The sequence below is a fragment of the Equus przewalskii genome, chromosome 17, assembly GCF_037783145.1.
Source record: "Equus przewalskii isolate Varuska chromosome 17, EquPr2, whole genome shotgun sequence".
Classification (NCBI taxonomy): Eukaryota; Metazoa; Chordata; class Mammalia; order Perissodactyla; family Equidae; genus Equus; species Equus przewalskii.
In genome coordinates this window covers 55,546,894-55,573,239 of record NC_091847.1, presented here as the reverse complement: position 1 = coordinate 55,573,239, position 26,346 = coordinate 55,546,894, and the positions used below count along the sequence as shown (strand labels likewise).

General features: G+C 40.3%; 1 protein-coding gene across 1 annotated transcript in view; it reads left to right on the top strand.

The window, feature by feature from the left end:
- PDE11A (phosphodiesterase 11A) overlaps positions 1-26,346 on the top strand; it is a 389,196-nt gene that overhangs the window by 314,022 nt on the left and 48,828 nt on the right. The window contains exons 14-16 of the mRNA XM_070580289.1: positions 7,233-7,323; positions 10,732-10,832; positions 24,592-24,669. Of these exons, the coding sequence (XP_070436390.1) occupies positions 7,233-7,323; positions 10,732-10,832; positions 24,592-24,669 (270 nt within the window). The remainder of the gene's footprint in view (positions 1-7,232; positions 7,324-10,731; positions 10,833-24,591; positions 24,670-26,346) is intronic.

The window sequence follows — 26,346 nt, the reverse complement described above, 5'->3', positions numbered from 1 at the left end:
TCACCCAGATTCCTTCCTTAGCACCCCTCAGAGTCGACTTCTCTGCATTCTTACAGTAACTACTGCTTCTTTGCATCTCTCCTGGATTTCTACAACAAACAACCTAACTCTCCTCCTCCAGTCTCCCCCTATTGGCACTCCAGAATAGTCTTTGTAATTCATAAAGCTGATGAGGTCACTTCCCTGCTTCAAAGCCATTCACCCACCTCCTGTGACTTTCAGGACAATGTTCAAATTCCTTTATTTTGCCCCTTAAGGCCCTTTTCAATCAGGCTGCTCCCCATTTTCCTGGCCAAGCATTCATTCCTTCCACCTCCACCCCAACCCATGCATGTGTGTTCCCGACACAACGGGCCACTTGAAGTGCTCCATGGCGTCTGTCTAGTTCATTTCGCTCTGCTCCCCAGTATGCTGTTTCCCCTGCCTGGAATGTCCTTCCTCTCCTTCTTTGCCCACAACTCCTCTGAAAGTACCACCGCCAGGATTCTATCCCTGATGTACCTTCCCCTTGTCAATTTTCTGCATCCACATAATGCCCTGGCCATGCTTTTTCGTAATTGTGCATCTCACTCTATTTTAATTGCTGACTTACATGTGTCTCCCCTTCCTCTTGAGTACCCCTGATGTGTAGCAGGTACAGGAGCATAGTAAACTCACAGCGTGTGTTTGCTGAGTGAATGAATGAATGGTGAATGCATGAATGGGTGAGATTTCATTTTAACTATTTTAACATAGCTTTTCAATAGTTTCTTGATTTCTTAAACAAGTGTAACCTTTTATAGATTATTATAAAACATAGTTTTTATACATGAAGTTTTGATGTTATACTAAAGACACAATAGTGTCCCTGGGGTCTACTGAAGTGTAAACTGTGTATACTTTCATTATAAGGTCTGACAATTCCTTATTTTTGCATTTCTGTCTGCATTTCATTACTTTTTTTAGGATGCCTCTCTCTGTCTCAGGCCAATGGCATCATTGTCAGTGTTTCTTCCTCTAGCACCCTCTCTCCAGCCCCCTACCGTTTGCCACTTAGGCATAAAGAAGAGATAAATGTATTAGAATTGTGTCTTTAAAACAACAGTGACCAGCTTGTGAGTTCTTTTAAGAGTCAAGTGCACAATACTCGTACTCAGGTACTAATGGCCCCTCCCCAGAGAGAGCCTGAGTCTCACACCGAAGGAGGCAGCCCTTCGTGCTAGTTGACCTCTCAGCTCTTTGGACCAAAAGTACACACCTAATCAAACCCCAGCTAGTCATATTTTATCTCCCAGGAATTTGGAGTTGGATTACCATGATATTGACTCAGTTAGCTGTTGATTCCAACCTGCAGATCCACATAGGCTTGGGAGCTGAGGCTGCCATTTGGGGAAAGCTGTGATGACCACATCCTAAGTGGATAAGAGCAACAAGAAAGCGAACCTGCAGAGAGAAGAAACTAGATATTCAGAGAGAAGCAGAAAGAAGAGATTGTACAACCCCAGAGAAAGACAGAGAAAAGGCACCCCTGCTTTCCACATCTCTACTCCTGTTTCCAGGAGACCCAACCATACTTGGGCTCCCTCGGAGTTCTTGCTATCGTTTGATCAACTCTTTTTTTAGTGAAGCTGGTTCTGATTAATTTCTGTTCTTTGCAATTAGGAGTCCCTGAGACAATGAGAAGAACTACAATTTATTTGTTGTTTGCTATTTTAAGCACTCACCAACATCCCTGTAGGGTAGGTATTTTTGTCTCCATTTTATGAGAGGAACTGAGCCTCAGGAAAGAGTAATGTGGCAGATCCAGAATGTGGCAGAGTGGAGTTTGGACCTGGGCTATCTGATTCCAAAAGCCGTTCTTTAACCGCTGCATCATACTCTCTTTCAAGACTTTGTGATATTTATTTTGGGCCTTTGAGCTCCCAGTTTATTGGCTGACTTGCCATATATGTGAGCTCATGGAAAACTCAAATATATTTTGACATCCAGAAAATCAAGACATGGAGCCATAAAAAATCATAGAACTGACCTAGACCTTATTAGCCATATTTTTCAACACCTTAATTTTACAAAAATGGAAACCGAGGTCCCCAAATCTCAAGTGATTTGTATAAGATTGAATATCGTTCACACATATGAGATAGGCATTATGTCGCTGATACTAGTATTCAATTGCTTTTTTTTTTTTTTGCTTCTTCATACCACGTGGTCAAATCTAGCTGTTCCAAGATGATCTGATGTGTTTCCTCAAGACAACTGATCGTGTATACAATTTGCCAGCTCGTGGGATGTCCATCACCCCTGCCCTTAACTAATAGAGTCACTTTTGAACTTAGGACACCAAGTGCCACCACCACCCAACCTCAGTTAAAATTTCCTTCGAAAATGAATGTAGAAAGAGACCTTTTTACATCATGGTGGAGGAAGTACCTTTTTATTGATTAGAATAAGATTTATTCAGTAAATGTGCCATTGTTTAGAAAATCCCTAAGAAGAAATCTATATCCTTATTTCCCTTTCTATTCCCCAATAATTGAGCACTTTCTGTGTGCAAGCTCTGTGCTAAGCATTGTGGGAGAAATAAAGAAGTATAATAAACAGTCCCTTCACTTAAAGTATTCACAGTCTAATTCCAACCTTTCAAGTGATTTGGAAATGGGATTTAAATGCACCGATTATTATGTAGCAAAGCATATGCTACCTTTTTTTCATATATAAGGCTATAAAGAAACAGGAGACATTTAGCAAGGGACAAATTACTATATAAAATGCAAAATGCCTCTACAATAAAAAGTTGTGACTTTAGTTATAGCACAATATGATTTATTCTCTTAGCCTTTCTGATAAGTGAACCTTTGCATTTTCATATTTTATTCTTAATTTTTAAGTATTGGAGTGCGTGCAACGAATGATCAATAGGGAGAGAGGGCAGTGATACCATAGTCCTTTGAAATTGCTCTGTTAACACCTCTCTCCTGTTTTCTCCAGGGACAGCATTCCCCACTCATCCCCCTCTCTATTACAGCTGCCCCTGATGATTAAATATCAGTACTGAGCAGCTTTGTAGTATATTCTCCTAGGAGACTTCTTCTATTCATTTCTAGCATAATCTCTTATACTCATTTCTTGGGAGTGAAAACCCATCTTGTCGCTTTCAGCCAGGTCCAAGAAGTGAAATACTGGGGCACATTAATCTGCCGTGACAGCCTAATCCCATTCCTCGCCACCTCCCAACAAGTCTCAATTTCCTAATTACCTTTCATAGTTTTCCTTTTTAAAGTTTCCTATATGCTGTGGCTGTGCACGTCCGTGAAGTCTCTTTTTCAAAGAATATGCTTATCTCGGGAAGTTATGAAAGTACAGTTCCTTTTACACGCTTAATTTGGTGCCTGTGCAAAGTGCTGGATGCCTGTAGGAACAGAATTTTTGCTTTGACTTTTCTTTTTAATAAGTTTCTCCTTGGTGTGCTGCCTGTCCAAAAATGAAAAAACTGTAGTCTGTTGGGATGACCTAACCAATAATGAGCATCATGAATAATCACATGTATAAATATCCTTGTGCTTGGGCAATGTGGGTACTCTTCCTCTCTCCTCCTCTTCTCCTCTCTCCACACACCCTACCCACATACACGCCACATGTCTATATCTCATATTTTCACGATTACAGTGTGTGTGCTCCAAAGCTACTTACATGGTGGATATATTTACCACAATTAAAATGGAGTGTGGTGTTACAGTCCGTTTTTTTCCATAAGTGATTGATTTGGGGTTTTCTTCATCATATTTTACATGAAAATGTGGAAGTATACCTTTACACAAAGTATATTACATGAAAGACATGGCCTCTTTTAAAAAATGGTTTTCTGACTAAGTAAGATTGGTTAATACTGCATATTATATTCCCCTCCTGCAATATCACAATGCATACTTTCACATAGAGATGTTGCTGCAAAATCCTACAATAAACAGTTTAACTTTTTAAACCCAGCATTTCCCAAATGTATGTGACCATGGGACCCTTTCTATTTCTGCCCATACTGCCATTTAACACTCCAAAGAACTAGTATTCTATAGAATACTTTTTGATAAAGTTTATCCTAGCAGATACATTTTGTTTTTTGACACATATCAAGTTTTATGACTGCAGACTTCCCTCTCATGTGCCTAGGAGATTCACAGTGTGTATATATGTCATAGCAGGTATAGGCAGTGTTCTCGGTGAGCCTTGGCCTGAGAGAGAAGGCACCAAGAGGTTTTGCAGTCTTAGAAAATCTGACGGAGACCAAATCTAACAGTGTAAATCAAGGATCCATATGGAAATAGAAGCATTCCTGCTTAGATGATTGTACTCTAGAAAAGTCAAAGTAGAGTTAGTACCATGCTGCATTCCATGAATGCTAAGATGGCACCTTGCTCACAGAAAGGTGAGCATTCTTAGTGTGAATCTGGTCAGAGAGAGTCTCCTACACAATTGTAGGGGACTGTCAGCTTCCTGAGGGTGAGCGTCGTGTCTTATTTGTCTTCGTATTCCATGTGCCTGCAGCCTGGCGTCGTAATAGTCATCAGTACTTGTTGGGTGAAGGAATGTAGACGGCGGGATGAATGAATCAGTGTCTTCCTACACTTTCATTGCATTGGTCTGGTTCAGTTGCAAAATCTACATATTTTTGTGATTAACTCAGTATTGTGTGAGGGTGAGGAGAATGTAAGTAGGAATTACAAAAAGGAGCAAAGAGAGAGTCTAATGATGATGCTCAAACCATGGACGGTCAGAGGACGGCTGCCTTTGCACAAACCCCCTGAGAGTCCTTCTGATGAAACACAGCAGTTCAGAAGCCATATGGCCCTGGGGAAGGGGAGAGGTGCAGCATAGGAGGCACCAGTGTGTTTGTGATAAGCTGTCCCCTCGTTAAAGGAGGAAACATCCTACTCACGCCCAAAAAAGAAAATATAAAGTGATTTGTGATCATCTAGCTGATTTAACTTTTATGAAGTCTGCTAAACCTAGGTGATAAAGGAAGAGATAATATTTTGCATCTTGACCCTACCTTACATCAGCGATTCTGTTATCAGGATTCACACCAGGAAGTGAGGTGCCCACATGGCTGGTTAATAGAAATGAATTACAGGAATCTGAGCCTGCAGTTAGTGGTTATACTAGTAGAATTCTGAATTAAATTTTGAAATCTTTCATTGATGACAACCTGCTTGGCAAAAATGGAGAACTGAATATCAGAAATATATAAGTTATAATTATCATTCTCATTACGTAATGAGAAGAAGCTTAAAAACTTAGATTCCAGTCTAGAACAGGTACTTACTAGCGGTGTGACCTTGGAAAAGTTGCATAATTTCTCTGAGTCTTGGTTCCTTCATCTGTAAAATGAGAAAATAATACCTGTTTCATGGTTGTTGTCAGGATTAGGTGAAATAATGTATTAAGTTGTTAATATGTTGCCTAGTCCATGATAGGTACTTACTCCTGATAGCTATTATTATTATTAACATTATTATAAAATGTTAACACACATTACTGTCAGCCTTCCAATTTGAACTGCAGTCTCATACATACCACTGCAAGCTTACTAACCAAGCAGCTAATAATTTTTTAGGCACCTACTTCATGCCAGGCATTCGGATGTGACATGCACATAAAACATTCTAGAATTTCAAAAACTAAAACAAAGACATACAGTATGCATTTTGAAAAACATATTTTCATAAAAATGAATTTTATGTTAGAAAAATAGTAACTAACATTAATTAATCACTGATTACGAGGATTAGCCTAACAAATTTTTCACTTATTAAATGCTATAGATTAAGGCAAGATTTAAAGAAATAACACATACCTGATTAAAATCTAGTACCCTCCTTACTAACGTCATTCGTAATAAGCCCTACTGAACCTAACCCTGCTGTTTCTTGCAACATGTGCTCAGCTCTGATTCTTTCCCCTGGGGCCCCGAACTGGCGGTGACCTTGGGCTGCCTCGCACTGGAGATGAAGGTCAGTTTATGACCGAAATCCTTCACTTTGCACTAAGATGCAGTCTTTGCTCCTCTCGCCAGCAGGGTGGACTGTGAGCTGTCAATCTCCAGCATTTCCAATTTGAGGCCAAATTGCCCTTTCAGTGTCCAACCTCCCTACAAAGATCAAGAAAGAACACAAGGACCTTGATGGGTCCTCAGCCGGAGTCCCATGACTGCTCTTTAAACTGTAGGGTTCTCTGGATCTCTCCTGACTCTAAGGTGCTCTAAATCCTAATCCAAAAGAATCGGAAATGAACGCACTTGAACATTTTAAATGACCACATTGCCCAAATGACATTGTTGAGGAATGAGTTGTTCGATGTAAGCAAAATTTACAAATAATTCAAAATAAGCCTTTCAAGTATCAATTAACATTTTATTTATTTAAAATGGAAATGTACATGTGTGTTTTAATTATTGATTAATTAATATAGACTATAATCTACTACATGACAGGCAGTGTGATACGCACTTTCAAATATTTTATTATATTCTCATAAATGACAGGTGAGGTAAATAGTATTATCACAAGTTTAGAGATGAACACACTAAGTCATAAAGCACCCAAGTAATGTCCAAAGCTGTTAGTAAGAGCTGCGGTCTGATTCCAAATCCTGGGAACTTTCCAGAGTTCTACACTGAGATAGCGTAAGCGACTGTGGGCTGGGAAACCATAGGAGAAGGTTGCCAACCTTACATGTAAAGTAGATTAAATGGGCGCCACATAATATTCACAAATTCTTTTCCCACAAAGAGTCAAATACATTTGGTATAAGATAGTTGTTCTGGACACTCAGAAACTGTATAAGGCTTAGTTCATGCAGCCTATCCTGATCCTCAGGGACAGAAATTATGCCTTTTGTCCTCAGATCATCCAAAGCACTTTGGACCTGGAACACTTTCTATGGTATTTGTATTGTGTGTTATGTGCATTATTTCTCCTTATGATCACTCTCATCTCCCTTACTAGTCTGTAAATTTCTTAGAGGCATGGACTGTGTCTTATTCATCATTGAATCATCCACAGCACCTAGCCTAACTCATAGAAGTTTCCCGAAAGGTTTACTTCATAGATGAGTGAACTGCACAAGCGGTTCCCTGAGAATGTATCTGCTCATGGTCCTTTGCCAAAGCAGGAAAAGCAGTTTGATCCAAAGAGCTGGTGTCAGGGACATGTTGACAGGTGAAGGGCCTGGTCACTCACCCTTCTGTCCTCTTTCAGGAGCGGCTCTGCCCTGGCCCAACTCTACGGAACATCTGCTACCTTAGAGCATCACCATTTTAACCACGCTGTGATGATCCTTCAGAGTGAGGTACTGACTTAGTGTTCTGCCTCTCCCCTCCACAGAAAACCAATACAACGCTATTTCCTGCCTCTCTTTCTTTGTAGTGCCACAGGTAGATACAGATACAGAGACATGGAACAAGTTTTTTTAAACCAAACTACTGGACCTTTTCTTTGTGGCTTTTTTTGTTGTTATTCTTTCAGATGCCTGACCAAGGACCTTGTTCAGATTCTTCCTGAACTGATTCATTTGGGTTTCATTACTGGTTAGGGAGCTTTCAGATTCACTCATCAGAGGAGACTGCCTATAGCTTGTCGCCAGAGCATGGTCTTACCCTCTTTAAGGGGTACAGAAGCCCACCAACAGAGTGACTTGATCCAAGTAGTAAGTGGCTCAACACTCTCGTTTTGTAAAACCCAAAGCCATTTTAAAATATGGTAGAAGCAGAAACAGGGTGAGAAAGTTACACTCTGTTAGCACAATTTAGAAACCTATGAAAGATAAAAGGACTCAAAATTGCTGGTGGGACCACATTGAAACTAAGAACTGCAACTAAACTGGAGACCCAGAGCTAAGGCCACATGCCTTATTTTGCTTCACGTGGCAATGCAGGAGTTGAAAGTAGTCGGACTTGTATACTTTTAGCTCTCCATGCAGAAAAAGAAAAACTACTAGCTGACTCTGGCTGAGGCGTCTGAGTTTAAAATTGCCAGGAAAGGATCTGTTTAATTTTCTGCAGGCGTGCAGACTTTTTTTTTTTTTTTTTTTTTGAGGCCAGGAAGGGATCATCTGTTCCCCATTATTTGTCAGTTCTCTAGCTGTGCCATTAATTATTATTATTATCATCATTAAGGCCCTGCTACGCTGGAATAGCATCATTAAATATGGAGGTTTTTTTCCTCCAGCCTATCTTGAGAAAGTGTGTCTTTTGCAATATCAGGAACGCCTTCTTCGACCCCATAAAGGAGAGTCAGCACTCCGGAACCTGAATGTAGCCTGGGAAGGGCAAACCCGCTGGGGGAGATGTGTTTTCAGTTGGGAATGAAACATCAAGGGTTAGGCTCTCAGTAACTCTGACAGAAACCAGTATCCCAGCACCTGGGGCTCTGGAATTTTCCTATGAAAGCCATGTTTTCACTGAGTGCTGTGGAAGAGGGAAGTAGGACAGGAGAAATTTGGGTTCAGGCTATCTTTTCTCTACTGGTAATATGAAGGGTTTATACCTCTGATCCCACCTTTGTAATAACAGGGTTTATAAACAGAATGTCACAGATTTCTTGGAAGGTCACTTGTTTCTTTGCTCAGGGAAACAAAACCCACAAACTCAGAATTTGTCTTCAGATAAACACATGGGCTGCCCTTTACCCTTGGGTTCTCTATGAAGAACGCGGAGTAATAACAGAACCGTGCGCTGAGCAACTGGTGTGTGCAGGGCCTTCCCCCACAGCCCCTCCTGTCCTGCCCATCAGATAAGCAAAAATGCAGATGCTACCATCACCCTACTTTCCAAATGATGCAGAGGCACGGACGTGTTAAATGCCCTCAGGAAAGTTGCTGCAGACCTTTCTCCCTGCACATTTGGGTTTTTTTCCATCAATACCACTCCTTCCTGACCAATGCTGAGGCGGTATTTCAGGGACCAAACCCTCTAGGTGCTATAGAAGCCCAATTTGCATATAAACAATACACTGATTGCAAATCAACTCGTTTTATCATTATTATTAAAGCTGATCTGGCTTGCTTTGTCACTCTGTTAGCTGTAAATTGTGTTAGTTACTATATGTCCTTTAAAAGTAGTAAAACACACTCTCTCACAGAATAATCAAGAATTTGAAATTCAGACCAGCTTTCTCCTGGACTTCACATTAGATTTTACTGTAACTTGTTCCTAACATCTGTATTTCTTTCACTGGGAGATGCTCAATGTGTGGCTGGATCTGGGTGACTACTATTCCATAGCTTCCAACCACTTTTTCCCAGGCCCCAGTTCACGGGCCTGTGATTGATCCATGGGGCAAGGCTCAGGCAGAGAAACCTGGGCAGAATTATGGTATGGCATTCCTTTAGTTATTTGTCTTCTTCCTAATGGCTGAATTAAGGGTCTGGAAGAGTTCATTTGAAAATTATTATTAATATTGGACCTCGTCCCAGGTGGAACCAATATACTCTAGTCTTTAAGGAGTGGCGAGTTCACCCAGTGAGATAAATTAACTAAGGGGAGCAGATTATCATCTGGTGCCTGGTAGGCGGTAATTTACTAATTGATATTCTGGTTCTCTGAAAGAATTAATTTACCTCTTGTTGGAGAATAGTTTATTCTCAGGCAGTCATTCCACCCCCTTCCTTCTGCACCATCTTCTGGCTCTCAACAGTAGGTTTAAAACAAGTCCAGTTCCTGGGCCACATATTTATGACTTCATATTTCATGCTAAGAAAACCTGATAAATGAAAAGTCCTGACTTTCAAAGCAAATTAAGTGAACTGTCAGTCACTTTACAGAAGGATTTTTCGCCTTACTAAAAACATCGTGGATCTGCCTAGTGTAGCTAAAACAAATTCTGATGAAAAGCAGTGTGCTTTTCAAAGGTTCGGAGCTAACAGGTGTATTTGCAAGTTTTCCTAGGTGTAAGTCATCTTTTAGAGTCCTGAGAATTAGGCCAAGAACAATATCTTATACGTCCTAGCTACTCAGTAATTATGGGCTGAATTTAATCTACTACACACTTCCTCAAGATGTATTTTCACAGTTTAACACAAGTTTTCTCAACTTCAGCAGTACTGACATGTTGGGCCAGGGACATCTTTGTTGTGGGGGCTGTCTCGTGCATGGTAGGATGTTTAGTAGCATCCCTGGCCTCTACCCACTAGATGCCAGTAGCACCACCCCCACCAGTGTGACACTCAAAAATGTCTCTAAACACAGCCAGAAGTCCCCATTGCCAGTCACCCCCAGTTGAGAACCACTGGTCTAATGTTTTTTCTCCTCCTTGAAGTTATTTGTTGCCATAACAAGTACTTCCAAAATGCCAACTTAAGTCTTTGCTAGTGAAACTAGTATTTATTTTAGGGTCAGAAAGATTCCCAAATGTTTTTTCAACTTCTCCACTCAGTAATTCCACAGGAAATGGGCAGTCACATGGAGTTGTTGGCATAAACATATCCATAGTAATACAAGTTCAAACGTTTTTCAGAGTTTTCTCTTCAAAACTAGACATAATAAAGTGTCCCTTGGTAGTTTCCCTCAAAAATGATTGCACTTTCTAGCTTTGCTGTGTTTGCCAGGGAATTTGTTTGTATTTGCACAAAATTTCATTAACCTCTTTAAAAAATGTTTTTATCATGTTCCCATACTTTTTTTTTAATATAGGAAAAACACGTAATAAACAACCTCTGATTTAATGTTGTCTTTTGTGACTTTTTACTTTCCCATTACAGGGTCACAACATCTTTGCTAATTTGTCCTCCAAGGAATATAGTGACCTTATGCAGCTTTTGAAGCAGTCAATATTGGCTACAGACCTCACGCTGTACTTTGAGTAGGTATTGGCATTTGATCGCTTTGACAAATTGGTATCTAAAGTTTCATCCTGTAATTAATTTTCAGGTCCATATTGGGGTTACTTGTTATTCTAGCACTGATATCAAGGTGTAAATGAGCTGAACTTTTTGTTGTTGCTTTCCCCTCATCCACATGAACCTCATTAAGGCGGAATCTACAAGACAAGAGAATCAGGGCTGCAGTAGTGAGATTTATGTCTTTCTTCTGTTTTATGAGCCTTGGTTGGGACTCTTGACTCTGAAACTAAGTGATGGCCATTTTTATTTTAGAGAATGGCTAAGATTGCTATTTTAGACTATTAGTTCTGGTCAGATCTATAATGGCATTGATGATGCTAATGAAAAAGATTTGTTGCTGAAAAATTGACTAAAAGTCCAGGCCTTCATTCCTTGCCTCCTCTCTCTTTCTCAGAGGAGCTGTCCCCCTTTTTTCCAAAAGTCAGGCCTCTATATGAGGCGGAAATTCCATCCCTCTCATCTCAATCATTTTTCATCCTTATCTTCCACTTCTCTCCTACGTGATCTGTCTACTCCAATCAGACTGGTCTCCGTGTTACCTTTTGAAAACACCTTATGCAGTGCCCCTTGTGCCCTAATCATGTCGTTGTTTCTACCTTGAATCCTGTCCCTCCACTTCCCCATCTGGCTGAACTATCCTTTAAGGTCTGTCTCTTCCACCACTTTTTCTAGGAAGCCTGTGTCACTCCCTTTGAAGTCGTACTGCACTTTGGCGTTTTGTCAGTTAGAATTATATTCAGTTGTAAGGAACAGAAAACCCAAAATAACAGTGGCTTACTTCTCTGTCACATAAAAGAAGTCTGGACATCAGCAATCTGGAATTGGTAGAGTAGCTACATTAAGTCATCGGGGACTCAGGCTCCTTCTGTCTTTCTGTGCTGCCACCTTCAACACATGGTTTCCACCTTAGTCCAAGGTAACTGTTCAAGCTCCAGCCATAATGCCACATTCCAACTAGCAGAAAGGAGGAAGGGACAAAGAAGAAAAGAGCCAAAAGGTGATGCAAGATATCTTTTAAGGGATTTTTCTAGAAGCTCCACATAGCACTTCCACTTCATTTCCTTTGTCAGAATTTAATCACTTGGCCATACCTAGGTTGAAGGAGGGTTAGGAAAGGAAGTCTTTATTCTGGGTAGCTATGTGCTCCACTAAAACCTAGTGGTTCTATTACTAAGAAAAAAAGGGAGAAGGATATTGGAGTAGACAACTGACAATCTATGCTACATGTATTTCTTGGTGGATTCTGCTGAATGGGTTTTTACATGGTATAGTGGAAGGAACAAAGGCTTTGGATGTATGTTGGTCTGGATGTAAATCTCATTCTGGCATTCTAGTTAAACCTGGGGTATTGAGCCCAAGTGTCTATGTCTTCTCCCTCCTGAAATTCCACTGAAATGACACCAAATAAATTTAAAATAAAAAGAAAGGCATAATCTGAAAAGAGAAAGAGAGAGAATACACAACAACTGATAAGAGATGTCAATGCCTTTGTGGAAAATGGAAGGCTGACCAATGAATGATAACTGTTCTAGCAGAGTAGAAGTGGAAAGTAGGCCCTACAGAGGAGGACAACTCTGAGAAGCAAGACAATTTGCCTTGTAGAACCTTGTTTGGGGCTTCGAGACAAAAAGCACCATGAAAAGTGGATGTGACACTCAAAGTTTAAGACAAAGAGATTGCTAGAACGTCAGTTTGCAGAGCACTCAGAGCCCATGACGTCTTCTACCACCATAGCCAGTTAACTCCCTTTCCTCTACCCCTGGAGAGGGCCAAAGGTTTATTCCCTGGAGAAATGAAAGAAAGAGCTTTGGACTGAGGAAAAGTACAAGGTGGGAATCAGATGCAGAGCTCAGAACAGAGGATGAAATGAAATGGAACAAGTCTCTGGATTGAAGACTCATGGACCATACCCCAGTCACCCAGAAGCTAGGAGTCTATAAGCCACACGCCCAGGGTTGTCAGATTTAGCAAATAGAAATACAAGAAGCCCAGTTAAATTTGAATTTCAGATAAACAATGAATAATTTTTAGTACAAATACGTCCCATGCAATGTGTGTGGGGGACACACACATACAACTCCCACTCAGCCTTTTATTGCCTTACTGTTACACACAAATAGATACCAAGGATCACAGAACATTTGATGAAAGCCTCCCATGTGAAACACAGAGGCCAAAACAAACAGGAAAAAAAATGGAATTCAGAGAAAACAGGAAGAGGAAGAAAACAAAAACCAAAAACTATTGTTAATATCCTGAGAGCTAAGATATTGTATCCATGAAACAACAGGATGAGTTAAAAAATAATAGGAGCAACCACAGCAGAAGAAAGAGCTCATGGAAATTAAAAACATAACAGATGAAATAAAAAATAAAATGAAAGCAAGGGGAAATACTGTCAAAGGACAAAAAGGTGACAATATAGAAAACATTGTTTTATTTTATTATATGCTTTTTAGTACTGTTTGAGTTGTTAACTATGTGCATGTATTACCTTGCTAAATATAAATTTAATTAATTTAAAAAATATATTTAAAAATAAAAATCCTAGCTTTGCCGTTATCTGGCTGTGTGTCATCAGACAAATTATTTACCTCTCAGAGCATCTTTACTTCGTGTGTAAAATGGAGATAACAATACCTTTGTTATCTGTCTTATAAGTGTCTTATGTCTTATAAATGTCTTGTATGTCTTATAAATGGCGGCATCTACAACCTCATCGCTTTATAGCCTATTTATTTCGCACATTTTGAGGCCCTCATGTTTGACTTAACTATCATGATCCTCCATCTTTTTCTGAATTGATGCTCCTTGATTTGGGATTTATGGAAGCCTATATTCCTTTAATGTTTTTAATTCCTGTCTCTGACACTTGCAGGATTTTATGTTATTTTTCTCAAAGTAGAAGCATTTTTCCAAGCCAAGTTTCCAAGTAACTTCAAGGGGGGAAAGAAATCTCAATAGTTTGAGTCCATTTATCAAGCCCTGTTAGGGATGTGACGAATCACTGAGTGACCGCTGGAATGCAGTCAAGGAAGCTGGTTGCAATTCGTTTTCTCATTACTCTGTTCTTATCTTACTGCTGCAGCCCTTGCTAATGTTTGCTGACTCCCAGAGAAGCTGGCTTGTTCTCTTTTTGTCAGCATCATTGTTTTTTGAGGTTCCGAATAGCTGCTCATTCTCTAATCTAGACCTTCAGGAGGCTCATTCACTTGCCTGTCTGAAGTTGCATTAACGTATTGCCGTATTTTTAGCCAAAACAACCCCTAGGGTTAATGACGGGAACAGCAGCTCCTATAAAGTCTCACCCAGATGCTTTTATTTCACAAATATACAGTTATGGAATTGGAAGCAGTGCTAGAAATGATGTAATCCAATTCATCTTCCTTATTTTGTAGATCAGGTACTGAGCTCGAAAAGGTTAAATAGTGTAGCTTGGGTCATATAACTACTTAGTGGCTACACTGGAACCCACACCTCCTCTTTCTGGACTTTTTCCACAATCACTGTTTTCCTTCTCTAGTTGAAGAATCAAGAAATAGTTGTCATTTGAATCGAGATTACATAGCATGGCAATATTGACCTTCCCAGGTGTATATTAATCAGCTTAATATGAAAATCAGCATGGGTCCCCTCTGCCCTCTCCCAGAGCAGAGCCGGAGACAAGGACCTGCATGCAGGTAGTGTAGTTTCAGAAGTGACATCAGGCATAGGAGTGGGAGACTGGGATAAGGACACATTCCCTTGTTGGTCACCACTGTGGTCATCTGGGCTTGATCCTGCAGGGACTGTCTGAAATGTGTCATATGCTGCACCTCAAAATTACCACCAACTTCCATCCTCCATCAGCCAAGGTTGTCCCATGAGTGTTAACTGTCACGAACTTCCAGGACTTGCATGCCTGAGGGCTGGGGATTCCCACAGCTGTGCCCACCCCACATGTACAGTCAGAGCCGTGCCAGAGCAGAAATCAAGTGAGGCAAGGGGCCACCCAGGCAGGATCTGTGGCGCTGGTTGAAGAAGCAGCGGCTGGAGAATGGTGGGCCAAGAGGATATGAAGTGGCCCTATACACCTACTTTCTAGAAGTCTGGATTATCGTTGCTTTTTCTGCTCTGACTACTCAGCTCAAAAGTCATAATTCAGTTAAGGTCAGCTGAAAAGGAAGCTCACTGCTTTCCTCCCCTGGGGAAGGGAAGGCAGTCTAGCAACAGCCGGGGCGGGCAGGGAGAAGGTCCAGGCCTTTTAGAGAGGTTTATGACATTCCTCTGGACAGGGTCTCCTGCCATGCGCCAAAAGAGGAAATGTAAGATTCCCGGAAATGTGGAACCCCTTTAAAAACAACCACAAAAACTTGTAACTTTAATTTCTAATGACTTTGGGTGTCCTCGGGATTCTATGCTACAAATGACAGATGAAAGCAGAGTTTATAAGGTTAAAAAACAAAAACAAAACAAAACAAGAAAACCCCAGAGAGAATTTCTAGGCTTCACAACCCAAATCATTCTTCAGTCTGATTTTCCAACTCATTGAAAACATTTTCCAGATTCTGCTGAATGGTGTGTGTTTTTTTTTTTAATTGATTTCTGTGCCTATTTCTGAGTCCCTACAGTTCATAGGCTTTGATAATTAAACGGTCATTTCAGCATCTCCAACAGGACTTGGATATGCTCTATTGGTAACCAGCCATGTGACTTTGAGACAGTCACTCACTTAATCTCACTTTGCCTTGGTTTCCTTGTCAGCAACATGGGGACAGGCATATCACCCACACCAATCCCCTAGGGTTCTTGTGGTGGTCAAAGGAAAGATAACTTGGTTGTTTAAATAATTAAGATTTAAATGATATAAATAATTTAAATTTGATAACTTTGATCATTTAAATTACCTTGTAAAGAAAAGAATCATTCAGCCAGAAAACTTAATAAAAAGTGTACCATAAAAGATGACACTCATTAGGGTAAGCAGAGAGATGCAAAATTGTAAGTGTTAAACTTCAAACAATACAAATGCCCTGTACTATTTGTCTGCATGGAAGTCAACAAAGATGACCTATGCAACTTCCACAATTATTAATAAAAACAACAACTAATATTTCCTGAGTGCTTACTTAGGTGCTTCATATACACATCATCCCATTTAATACTTAGCGAGGTCTTATTAGTGAGGTCCTATTACTGACCTCATAATACACACGAGGAAATAGGTTGGAGAGATTCATTGAATTGCTCACAATATTAAATGGTAAAGCTGAGATTCACACCAAGAAATTGGACTCCAAAATGTTTTTTAACTACTCTGTCATTCTCTCTGCATTTATATAACTGTTAGTTTAAAAGGACTGAAGGGGAAACTGAGGCCAATCCTGGGAACCCTATGGCATTAGGGGCAGCAGTAACTTGAGTATGCCCATGCCTGAGGCCAGTTCCAAACATTATGTAGCAAGTCAACTAACTGCAGACTCCACCCCCGGGCAGAGGGGTGAGGGGGGGCAGGTGTGGAGTCTCCAGGTTAGAGTTGCTCAGGAGACTGTCTGGTGGGGCTGAGACTGTAATAAGAGGCTCCTTGTTTGCAGTTGAGCTAAGCTGGGGCATGAGAAGTTGGCAGTTCTTTAGCTTTAATACAGTCGTGGAGGCTGTTTCTATCGGGTGGCAATAATCGTTTAGCATCCATTCCCAACAAATTGTGATCATGTAATACTGTATCTCTTGTCTACCAGGTACCTGCTCCGTGCCCAGCGCTGTTCTGGACATTACAGTATCTCCCTGTATCACCACTAGAATGGGTGCCCCATGAATGCAGATATCTCACTCCTGGATCCCCAAAACCTGACACACTGCCTGACATAATGAGTTCTCAAAATATTCACTTTTTGATATTGAATTCTCATATCAATCTGCAAGGTAGATGTTGTTATGGCATCTTATAGATAAGGATACCTGGGCTTAGAAAGGGTAGGTAATTGGCCCAAAGTCATCCAATTGTCTGTGCTCACATCTCCATGCCATGTTGCCTCAGACTACTATTTAAGCTGAGAATTACCCAATAGTTCAGATTTTATAAGTCCATTTGGATGCTCAATACTTTTCCAGTTGGCTTTCTAAATTAATCAGAATCATTTTCAAATTGAAAATTTTCCATTTTCCTTGGTGCTCTGCAAACATTCATCAGCAGTTATGGAAAACGCCCAATCTAATGGTTTCTTTGTCTTTGTCTTTTCAAAGGGATGCAATAAGTAGCATTTCGCAAAAGCATCTGATGATGACAGCAAAATGTACTCAATTATCTTATATTGTTAAGAGTTATACTTTGACCATCCTTTTGAAAATTAGATTATTGTCTACAACAATTTATTTAAAAAAATATGATAGGAAGTCAACAAATGTTTCTACTGCTATGCAGACAGGAGTGTTCATTCATTCATCATTCAACAAATGCTTACTAAGTGCCCACTATGTTCAGTGTTTTCAACTTCCACAGTTGCCTGCTTAAGTAGCCACCTTATTGGAAAAGAAGAGGATAAATTAATGCCTAGTAAGGTTATTATAGGGCTTAACTCATTGCTCTTTCCCAAACATTCTTCTATTTTAACAGAGCCTAATAAGACAACCCACTGAAATTATTCTAATGTTAGAATAACAGGCCCTGTGGCAGGTTGATGGAAGAAATATTTTGGTTCTTCTTGATGTGTTGCAAAGCACTTTTGCACATATTCATCCCCATATCCCATCCACATGATTTTGCAACTGAATAAAACATGAGAAATTCATCCACTAGCACTTATTGATGCCTTCTTTATGCCAGGCTCTGTGCTAGTTGCTGAGGATGCCCAAGCAGACAAGACACAGTTCTCACCTTTAGAGACTCAGCACCCATTGGGGAAGAGAGAAAAACAGTAATACCACAGCATGAGGAGTGCTACAGCCAAAGTCAATGCATGGGCAACGAGGGCAGGCGCCATCTAGCAACACCTTAACACACTTCTTGGCCTGGCGATTATGGTTTGACTGAACTGACAGCCAGGGCCTTGTGTTGTCTAATCTCCTGCCATTTTCAACATTCAGGGTCTTTCTAGTCTTTCCGTTTCCTGCATTTTGCCAATTTTGTTCGTGTTGCTGAAAACAGCGCAGCATCAAACAGGTCATTTCTTTCAGGCTTTTAGGTGGCTTTTGTGTTTTCCGTGCTAGTCCAAAGCAGGGAGACAGTTCACTTCCAAAATTAAATATATGACTTTTAAAAATATTTTTTTTTGTGAGGAAGATTGTCCCTGAGCTAACATCTGTTGCCAATCTTCCTCTCTTCCTCTTTTTGCTTGAGGAAGATTGTCACTGAGCTAACATCTTTGCCCCTCTTCCACTATTTTATGTGGGGTGCTGCCACAGTGTGGCCTGACAAGTGATGCTAGGTCTGCACCAGGGATCCAAACCTGCAAACCCTGGGTCACCAAAGCCGAGTGAGAGAACTTACCCACTATGCCACTGGGCTGGCCCTTAAATATATGACTTTTTTTTCTTTTAGTCATAATTACTGGAGTTAACATCTGCATATTGCCTTTGTATTCTTCTCTGGTGCTTTTACACCCAAAGTCCAGAAATGTCTCTAGAATCTGCAGTTAGCAATCAACTGCACATGTCTTATTTGCCTGTTGAATGAGCTGCAAGAACACTGAAAGAACCAATATCCTCCTCCTCTGCACCCCCCACCTATCCCCTTATGAGCACTCCCATCGCCCCGCCAGATAATTCTGGAGTTGAAATTGCAGGAGAGTCACAATGATGATTTGCTACCTTGGCAGTAAAAGCTTCCTAACATTCACGGACTTTGGGTAGATTCAGAACAGTTACATAAATAGATAGATAAAGAATATGTGTACATATATACATAGATAGATAAATTTACAAAAAAACTATTTCTGATTAAAATATACACAGGAGTGGTAATTTCTCACTTTACAAATAAAAGATGACTTGCAGATAAATTACAAACCAGAAAGATTTTCAGTGTAGTGATGGGTGACTGGTAACCAATCTTTAGAATTATTTTTGAGGGTAATTTTAGCAGTTCTATTCAAATGAATGCTTTTTTAAAGACTGCTATTTTTCTAAGTGGAACATATTTCAAGAGACCAGGATAAAAGCCTAATAAAAACATATCTGATTATAAATGAGATTTTCCAGTAAGTTGCTTTTCACTAGCAGAGGTATTTGCCATTGTCCTTGAAAACCAAGGTCCCCAATGATCTGCTTGGGAAGTTAATGATATAGCTCCTCATGACAGAGGAGTCCAGATCCAGGGAGTATGATATAATTTTCTAGATTTTCAAATGTTCATTTTAGCAGTCCTGTGTTTTTAAAAGTGCTCCTATTTCTAACAGTTTCGCATATGCTCATGCTGTTGACTCTATAATCTATATACACATACACATATAGATGCTAAAAGGAGCAGCTGTGTGGGCAAATTCATTTCTCAAAAGCACCGTGAATTTCACATTGTTGCTTTGTAATGACTATCACTAAGGAGGAGGTCAGAAATACACCACCTGTCTTTGGAGCATCCTCTTGTTGACAATGGCAAGACCTCTGACTGGTGTCTTCCTTGGTACTCGGTACTTGGCAATTCCTTGGAACAGCAGCCTGCAGTGCCATTACATCTCATGAGGACTTTGGGCTACTGCTGTCCATATCCTCACAACATGCAAGGCCATCTGGCCCCCGAGGTTCACGCGACACAAGTTTACAAAGATGATCTCAGAGGCCAGAACTGGGAGGCTGGGGACCTGGAATCTACTCAGATCTGCCCGTAACTGCCCTGGGACCCTGGGCAAATTGCTTCACCTTCCTTCACCCTGAGTTCCTCACCCATAAAATGGGGGAATTACAGCAGATGTTTCTCAAAGGTACCATATATCTCTAACAGTCTATAATTGTAACAAAAACTCAAATTAAACTTGGAAAAGAAATCACTCTATGACCCAGCGATTTTACATATACCTAAGTATATGTGGTGTATACAGAGAGAAAGATAGACAGAGACAGCGAGATCAACAGGCAGAGAAAATACTCACACACAAATTCACAAGGAGATATGTACAAGGATGTCCGTAGCAGCATTGTTTGTAATAGCAAAAACAAAATGGAAATCATCTAAATTTTCATCATCAGGAAATAGGTAAATAAACAGTGGTATAATAATCCATGGAACAGCACACAGCAGTGAAAAGGAATGGCCTATAACTATACGTAACAACGTGGATGAATGGCACACTGAGCAAGAAAAGCAAATTGCCAAAGAGTACACATACTATAATGATACCATTTATAAAATTTTAAAATATGATACCATTTATAAAGCTTTAAAATCTGCAGGGCAATACTCTGCATTATTTATCTAGTAAAATTATAAGGATATGTGTGAAGATGATTTATAGAAATTTAGAAAATGGCCATCTCGTAGTGGGAGGGAGGGAGGCAAAAACGACAGTACAGAGATGCACAGGGGCCCCATACAGCTTTATTTCTAGGCTGGGTGGTGGATAGATAGATAGATAGATAGATAGATTCTTTATGTCCATTGTGTAATTTTTAAATATATTAAATATGCGTAATAAATTCGTTATGTGATCCTTGCATATCGTCACTTCAAAAATCCTTTTTGCAGCTTTATGAAAATGATTAGCGCCATCTCCTGATCTTCAAGACGATTAATTTTCAGAAACTTTAAAAAATTTTTAAATGCACTTTGGTTTAAACTTTAAAGCATCTATTTGGTTATTTATGTGACCAAGTATATTGCCAGATGTATAATATACATGGTTCCACCAGTGACTAGACTTTTCTCATGTTTACCGTGACAAAACGGGTGTTCAGTAAGTCTCCTGTTACCTTCTGAGGCCATGGTCAAACCTTGGGATGCCAGAATAAATAGAATCTATCAAGAAATAGCCAGACTTTTGTCAGTGAAGGAAAAATAAAATTAATATGCCAGGCTTTCCTGTGCCCTATGAAGAGACTCCTCCCGCCCCTCCTCTATCCGTCCTCTCCTGGGGATAGTGGATATGCCCTGTTGTCCTGATGCAGTGGAATCCAGCTTCATTACATGTGATGTGAAGCCTATGACCGATTTTGGGTTCCATTGATTTGAAACTTTCACACCAGCAACTCTAGCTATTAAAATGTCCATTGTTGGGGAATTTACTCATCTGGTGCTGTTCGATTGTCCTGTCACAGATTTGCATTTTTCTTCTTAATTTCTTTTCTGCATTGAGTTAGCCATCTAGGTAATATGCCTCCACTTTCCATCAGAGAGGTTATGTCTCCTATATTGAACATTCTCGCAGCAGATATAACAATAGTTATGGAGGGCAGCTGTGACATTGGATAGGAATGGTGTTTTAAATTTCCCACAACTTGCTATGTTGTCCACTTGGTTCAAGTTAGAATCTACTCTTCAAGAATCTGACAGGGCTTTTCTTGGATAGAGTTTATGTTGTTTTCTTATCTCGGTCTCTCCAAACGGCAACTGTGAAGACCCAAGAACAATTAGAATCTAGGTGAAACCAGTGGCTGGAGAGTTATTTTTAAAAATGAGTAGGGTTCTGAGATAATCATTTTCATTCATTCATCAACTCAACAAATGCTTATTGAGCTCCTACTACATGTCAGGCACTGTTGTGGGCACTGGGGATCCAGGAGTGAAGAAAAATCAGCCAGGCCCTTGTCCTCACGGAGCCTGCATTCTAGTGATTTCTTAGAATAATCTATAGAATTGAAATGACACCCAGGTGTATATCATGACAGGAATGCTGACTGACAAGCTCTTTCAGAAAGCCTTCCATGATCTTCCATGACCCTCCAAGCTAAGCTAAATGCCTTCCTCTGTGCTCCCAGGACACCCTGGGTATATCTTAGCTGCTTGGGGCAGCTGTTGTTCCAACAGGTTGCGCTTGTATCCCGGCTCTGCCACTCACCACCTGTGAAAGCTTGAGCCAGTTAACTCAACCCTTCTCAGCTTAATAACAGCTTAATAGGTGATCCTTCCTGAGCACCTCCTGTGTGTCAAGCATTCTTTTAAGTGTCTTATATAAATCATTTTATCTAATCCTCCCACAAACTCTACAAGATATATCCCATTACTATTACTCATTACTGATAAGAAAACTGAAGCCCAGCAAGGTAAGGTAACCGACCCAAGGTTGGTCATACGGGCAGTAAGGGACAGAACCCAGGCAGTCTGCTTGGGACATAGTAAGGACCACGTAAATTTAGCCTCCTCAGGGCTGGGATTAGGGGGAAGCAAGTGAGGTGAGTCATGCGAGCGCAGTGTCAGATCCTGTCTTTATTTAAAATTTTGACATTTTGTTCATGATTTTTTTATTTATGTTGATTTTTTAAATATTGCATTAAAATAGTGTTTATCTTGATTACTGAGTTTTTGGCACCCACTTAAATTTTGTGCCCAAGATGAGTGCCTCCCTCCCTCACTCTAGCCCTAGGATCATTAGTATTATCATTAGGATCACATTTGAAGGGGAATCACCTATTTACTTGTTGACTGCTTCTGCTAAATTCAAAGATGTTTAAAGATTGCACCCATGTCTTGTGTCCATAAAGCCTAGTAAGGAGTTGGCACAGAGTAGGTGTTCAATAAATATTTGTTGAACCATCTTTCTGCTCCACAATAATTCAAAGGAAGATTAACTTCCAATCAATGAGAAGAGAAAACTAGATGACTTCTTCAATCTCATGGAGTGCAAATAATCCATTGTGTATTATTGTTGGCTGTAACACTATTAGTATTATTTACATATTAACCACAGCTACTAGGTATTGAGTATCTATAAGTGCCAAGCACTCAACACATCTCATCTCAAATTCTCACCACAGAATCGGAAACTGAGACTCAGCAATGTGGAATCGCTTGCCCGGGACCACATAGCTGTTAAGTGACCGTCAGTATTAAGCCCAGGTCAATGTGAGTCTAGACCTGACTTCTTTCCATTCCACCACCTCCCTTGCTATTTCAGTTCACAGTCGGTGGTGGTGATGTGAAAAAAGTATGACCATGGTCACAAAGAAGGGAGTGGGCAAATGAAGAAGATGGCAAAGTTATACAAAGAAAAGACATGCACACCCAAAGAGGAGGGGCATTGGCTGGGCCCTTCTGTGTAACCGTGCAATGCCATTTCTCCCGATTGCTACAAGGTCATTGTGGAGATTGTCCCATACTGTAGTGTGACCTTGACCTGTATCCACTTGAAGAGATAGATCCAGGACCTGGCTTTGTGTCTCAAATAAGGAAGTGAGCCACATATTTGTCTTCCCGACCTGCTCTGTTTCATGTAAGTTGAGTAGTCAGTCTAACCAGGCGACAAGAAGTCCATCAGGTGGTGATGGGCACCCCAGACCAGATACGGGGGAGCCAATTGCACTCAGCATCATGTCCTTTGTCCCCCAACTGCAATGGGTCAGCACTACATGCCTAAGATCCTACTCTGATTTCCACCATAAATAAAGTGGTAGTATTTTCCAAATTGTATTCCTTAAAACATCAGTACTGTGGAATTCTGTGTTTAAGTAAGGTAAAACAGGCTTTTCTAGCTCAGTATTTCTCAGAGCCTTCAAAAGCTAGTGTGGGTGGTGAATCTCCAAAAGAGATGTATTACAGGCAGCATTTCTCAAACCCACTTGGCCAGGGAATCCCTTTATGTGGAGTACCTCCTCAAACCAGGATTTTGTGGGACGCATTTTGGGAAACTATGTCAAGATCCTTTCAATAGTCTCTCATGAGGAAGCGCCAAGAAGGTGAAATCTTGGGAAATGGTTCTTAAAGAATCAAAATGGCGACGTCCTCTTTTATTTACCTTTTTGACTATAAAAATTAAAAGTCATATAACTAGATTAAAGAAAAGTTTTGAAAATAGGAATAAATCACCCTTATTTTCACAGCTTTAGAATATTTCCTTCTTGTCTTTTCCATGCCTATACATCTCCAAATGTGTATCCATATGTGTGTGTGTATCCAGTACGTAAAATGTTCAGATACTGTGCTAAATGTTTTGCATGTCCTCCCATTTAATCCTCACAATAATTCTGTGAGTTAGCAAATGTAATCCCATGTTAGAGATTAGGAAATTGAGGCTCAAAGGGTTTAGGTAACTTCCCCAAGTTGCACAGCAAGTAGGTGACTGAGCTATTGTTTAAACACAGTTATTTCTGACTCCATAGCCTGTGTATTTAAGCGCTGCAATGCTGAAATAGTTATTTTCTAAACTAGAAAAAAGTATTTGTCCTGAATTTACTACCACGGAGTTTATCTTATCTTGGATCATCATACAGCTCAGTTCTATGTTGAATGATAAAAGAACATTCCAGGATTGTTCCTGCTTTTTATTTGTCCTTGCCTCCCTTCTCTGACTTTCAGTAAGTGTCACAAGGGCTTCACAGCAAGTAATCCTGAATGCAGGATCACATTGTTCTCTGTTTTATGGCTCGATAATCACCTCTGTTATAAATGCATTCAGAAATGATTGTGGCTTTTTCTCGAAGCTTCAACATTTTTTAAAAAATGATTTATTTTGATAGTGCTTTAGCCTCATGATTTCAAATATTAAGTTACTTGGTTCAGGTGGTCTTATATTTTCCCATAAACGTGTTTATGTCACCCAGCAGACTGAGAAATTTCATTCCAGATTTTTTTTTCTTTCTTCATTTGATTTTGTGCAGGAGGAGAACTGAATTCTTTGAACTTGTCAGTAAAGGAGAATATGATTGGAACATCAAAAACCATCGTGATATATTTCGGTAAGAAAAAGCTCTTGTTTATAGTGTTTCTTCATTATTTAAAGATTTAGCCACACTTTTCTGACAGTGCTAAGAGCACACAAGTTATATTTAAAGTAACAAATCTTGGCTTAAATTAAAAATGTTCAAAGAGTCATTAAATAATTAGAGAAAAAATAGAGAATATGTCATATTATATGTTAAATTATACTTTTTCCTTCTCTCCATAAATTTGCATTCAAAATTAGAAAATGATGTTCACCTGGGTTCATTTTCGACAAGCCATGACTCCTCTTTTTCCCTAGGAAGCAGAGGTGTAGGTTGTCAGGAGAGGGGATTTTTGAACCTCAGAAAACAGAGTTACACAGAACAAAGGAAAGTACAGAGTTAACTTTTGTTTTTCTTTAGAGACAATACGTATGGTAAGTAGATAACCAGTCGAAATGATTTTGGTGGTGGAAATGAGGAGTCTGTTCTTGACTTTTCACAGGACTTCTTCCCAGTTGTTTAGAAAAGACAGCAGGGCTGGCCCGGTGGTACAACAGTTAAGTTCGCACATTCTGTTTCTCAGCAGCCTGGGGTTTGCTGGTTTGGATCCTGGGTACGGACATGGCACCGCTTGGCAAAAAGCCATGCTGTGGTAGGGGTCCCACGTATAAAGTAGAGGAAGATGGTTATGGATGTTAGCTCAGGGCCAGGCTTCCTCAGCAAAAAGAGGAGGATTGGCAGTAGTTAGCTCAGGGCTAATCTTTCTCAAAAAAGAAAAAAAAAAAGATAGCAGCAAACCATCATTTTCATGTGGCACATTTTAACCACCCAATTGCATCCACTCCAGCCAGTTAAGCACGATTCCTTTTTCTTTCATATTCTCTCCTTCCACTGTCCCCACCTCACCCAATCCCAGATCTTCTGCTGTTTTATCCCTGTTCCAATGTGTTGAGTCTTCCTAGGAAGGCTGTGAGGCCGGGATTATGAGCTCACTGTGTCTGCTCCACATCCAGCAACCCTGGGATCATCCCAGTGGGATCCCTAGCACAGGCCCCCGCCGTATGTGCTGTGAGCCCTCAGCCACCGTCTTCAGCACACAGAGCTCTGCCTGCCCCTTCCCTCTGCAGCTGACCTCTCTTTACACTTTGCTGAGGCCCTCTCACCAGAGGGCCCTCCACTTCTCCCCTCTCTGCAGTAATATTTCTCTGTGTTGTCATTACAGACCTTTTTATTCCTCCTTTCCAGAGGGAGAGCGGACCCTTCCTCTCTTCAAAACTAGCACCTTCACTTATGTCCTAATTCCACTCCCCACGCCCCACCCCTGACCTTGCCATATCAATTATACACCTTTGGCTTGCATTTCAAAATCTGGTGTTTTCCATCATGACCTTGCTGGGCTTAGAGATATGTTTCTATCTCCTCAGTGAAAAAAGTTATCTCTAAAATCTGCCTTTTTCTCAAGGTCCTATCATAGTTCTCTACTCCCTTCAATTCCACACTTCACTCCTACTCCTAACTTCCGGCAAGGCAATTTCTTTCTTTTTAAGTATTTTTAATTCCACAAGTAATTACAAGAGTATGTTTTTCTGTAACAAATGAAAACATTACAGATAAACCCCCAAATCTCCTTTGAGCCTCACTCTCGATTCTCGTACTGTCTCACAGCTATACTGTTACCAATTTCTCGTATCTTTCCAGACCGTTTTCCAA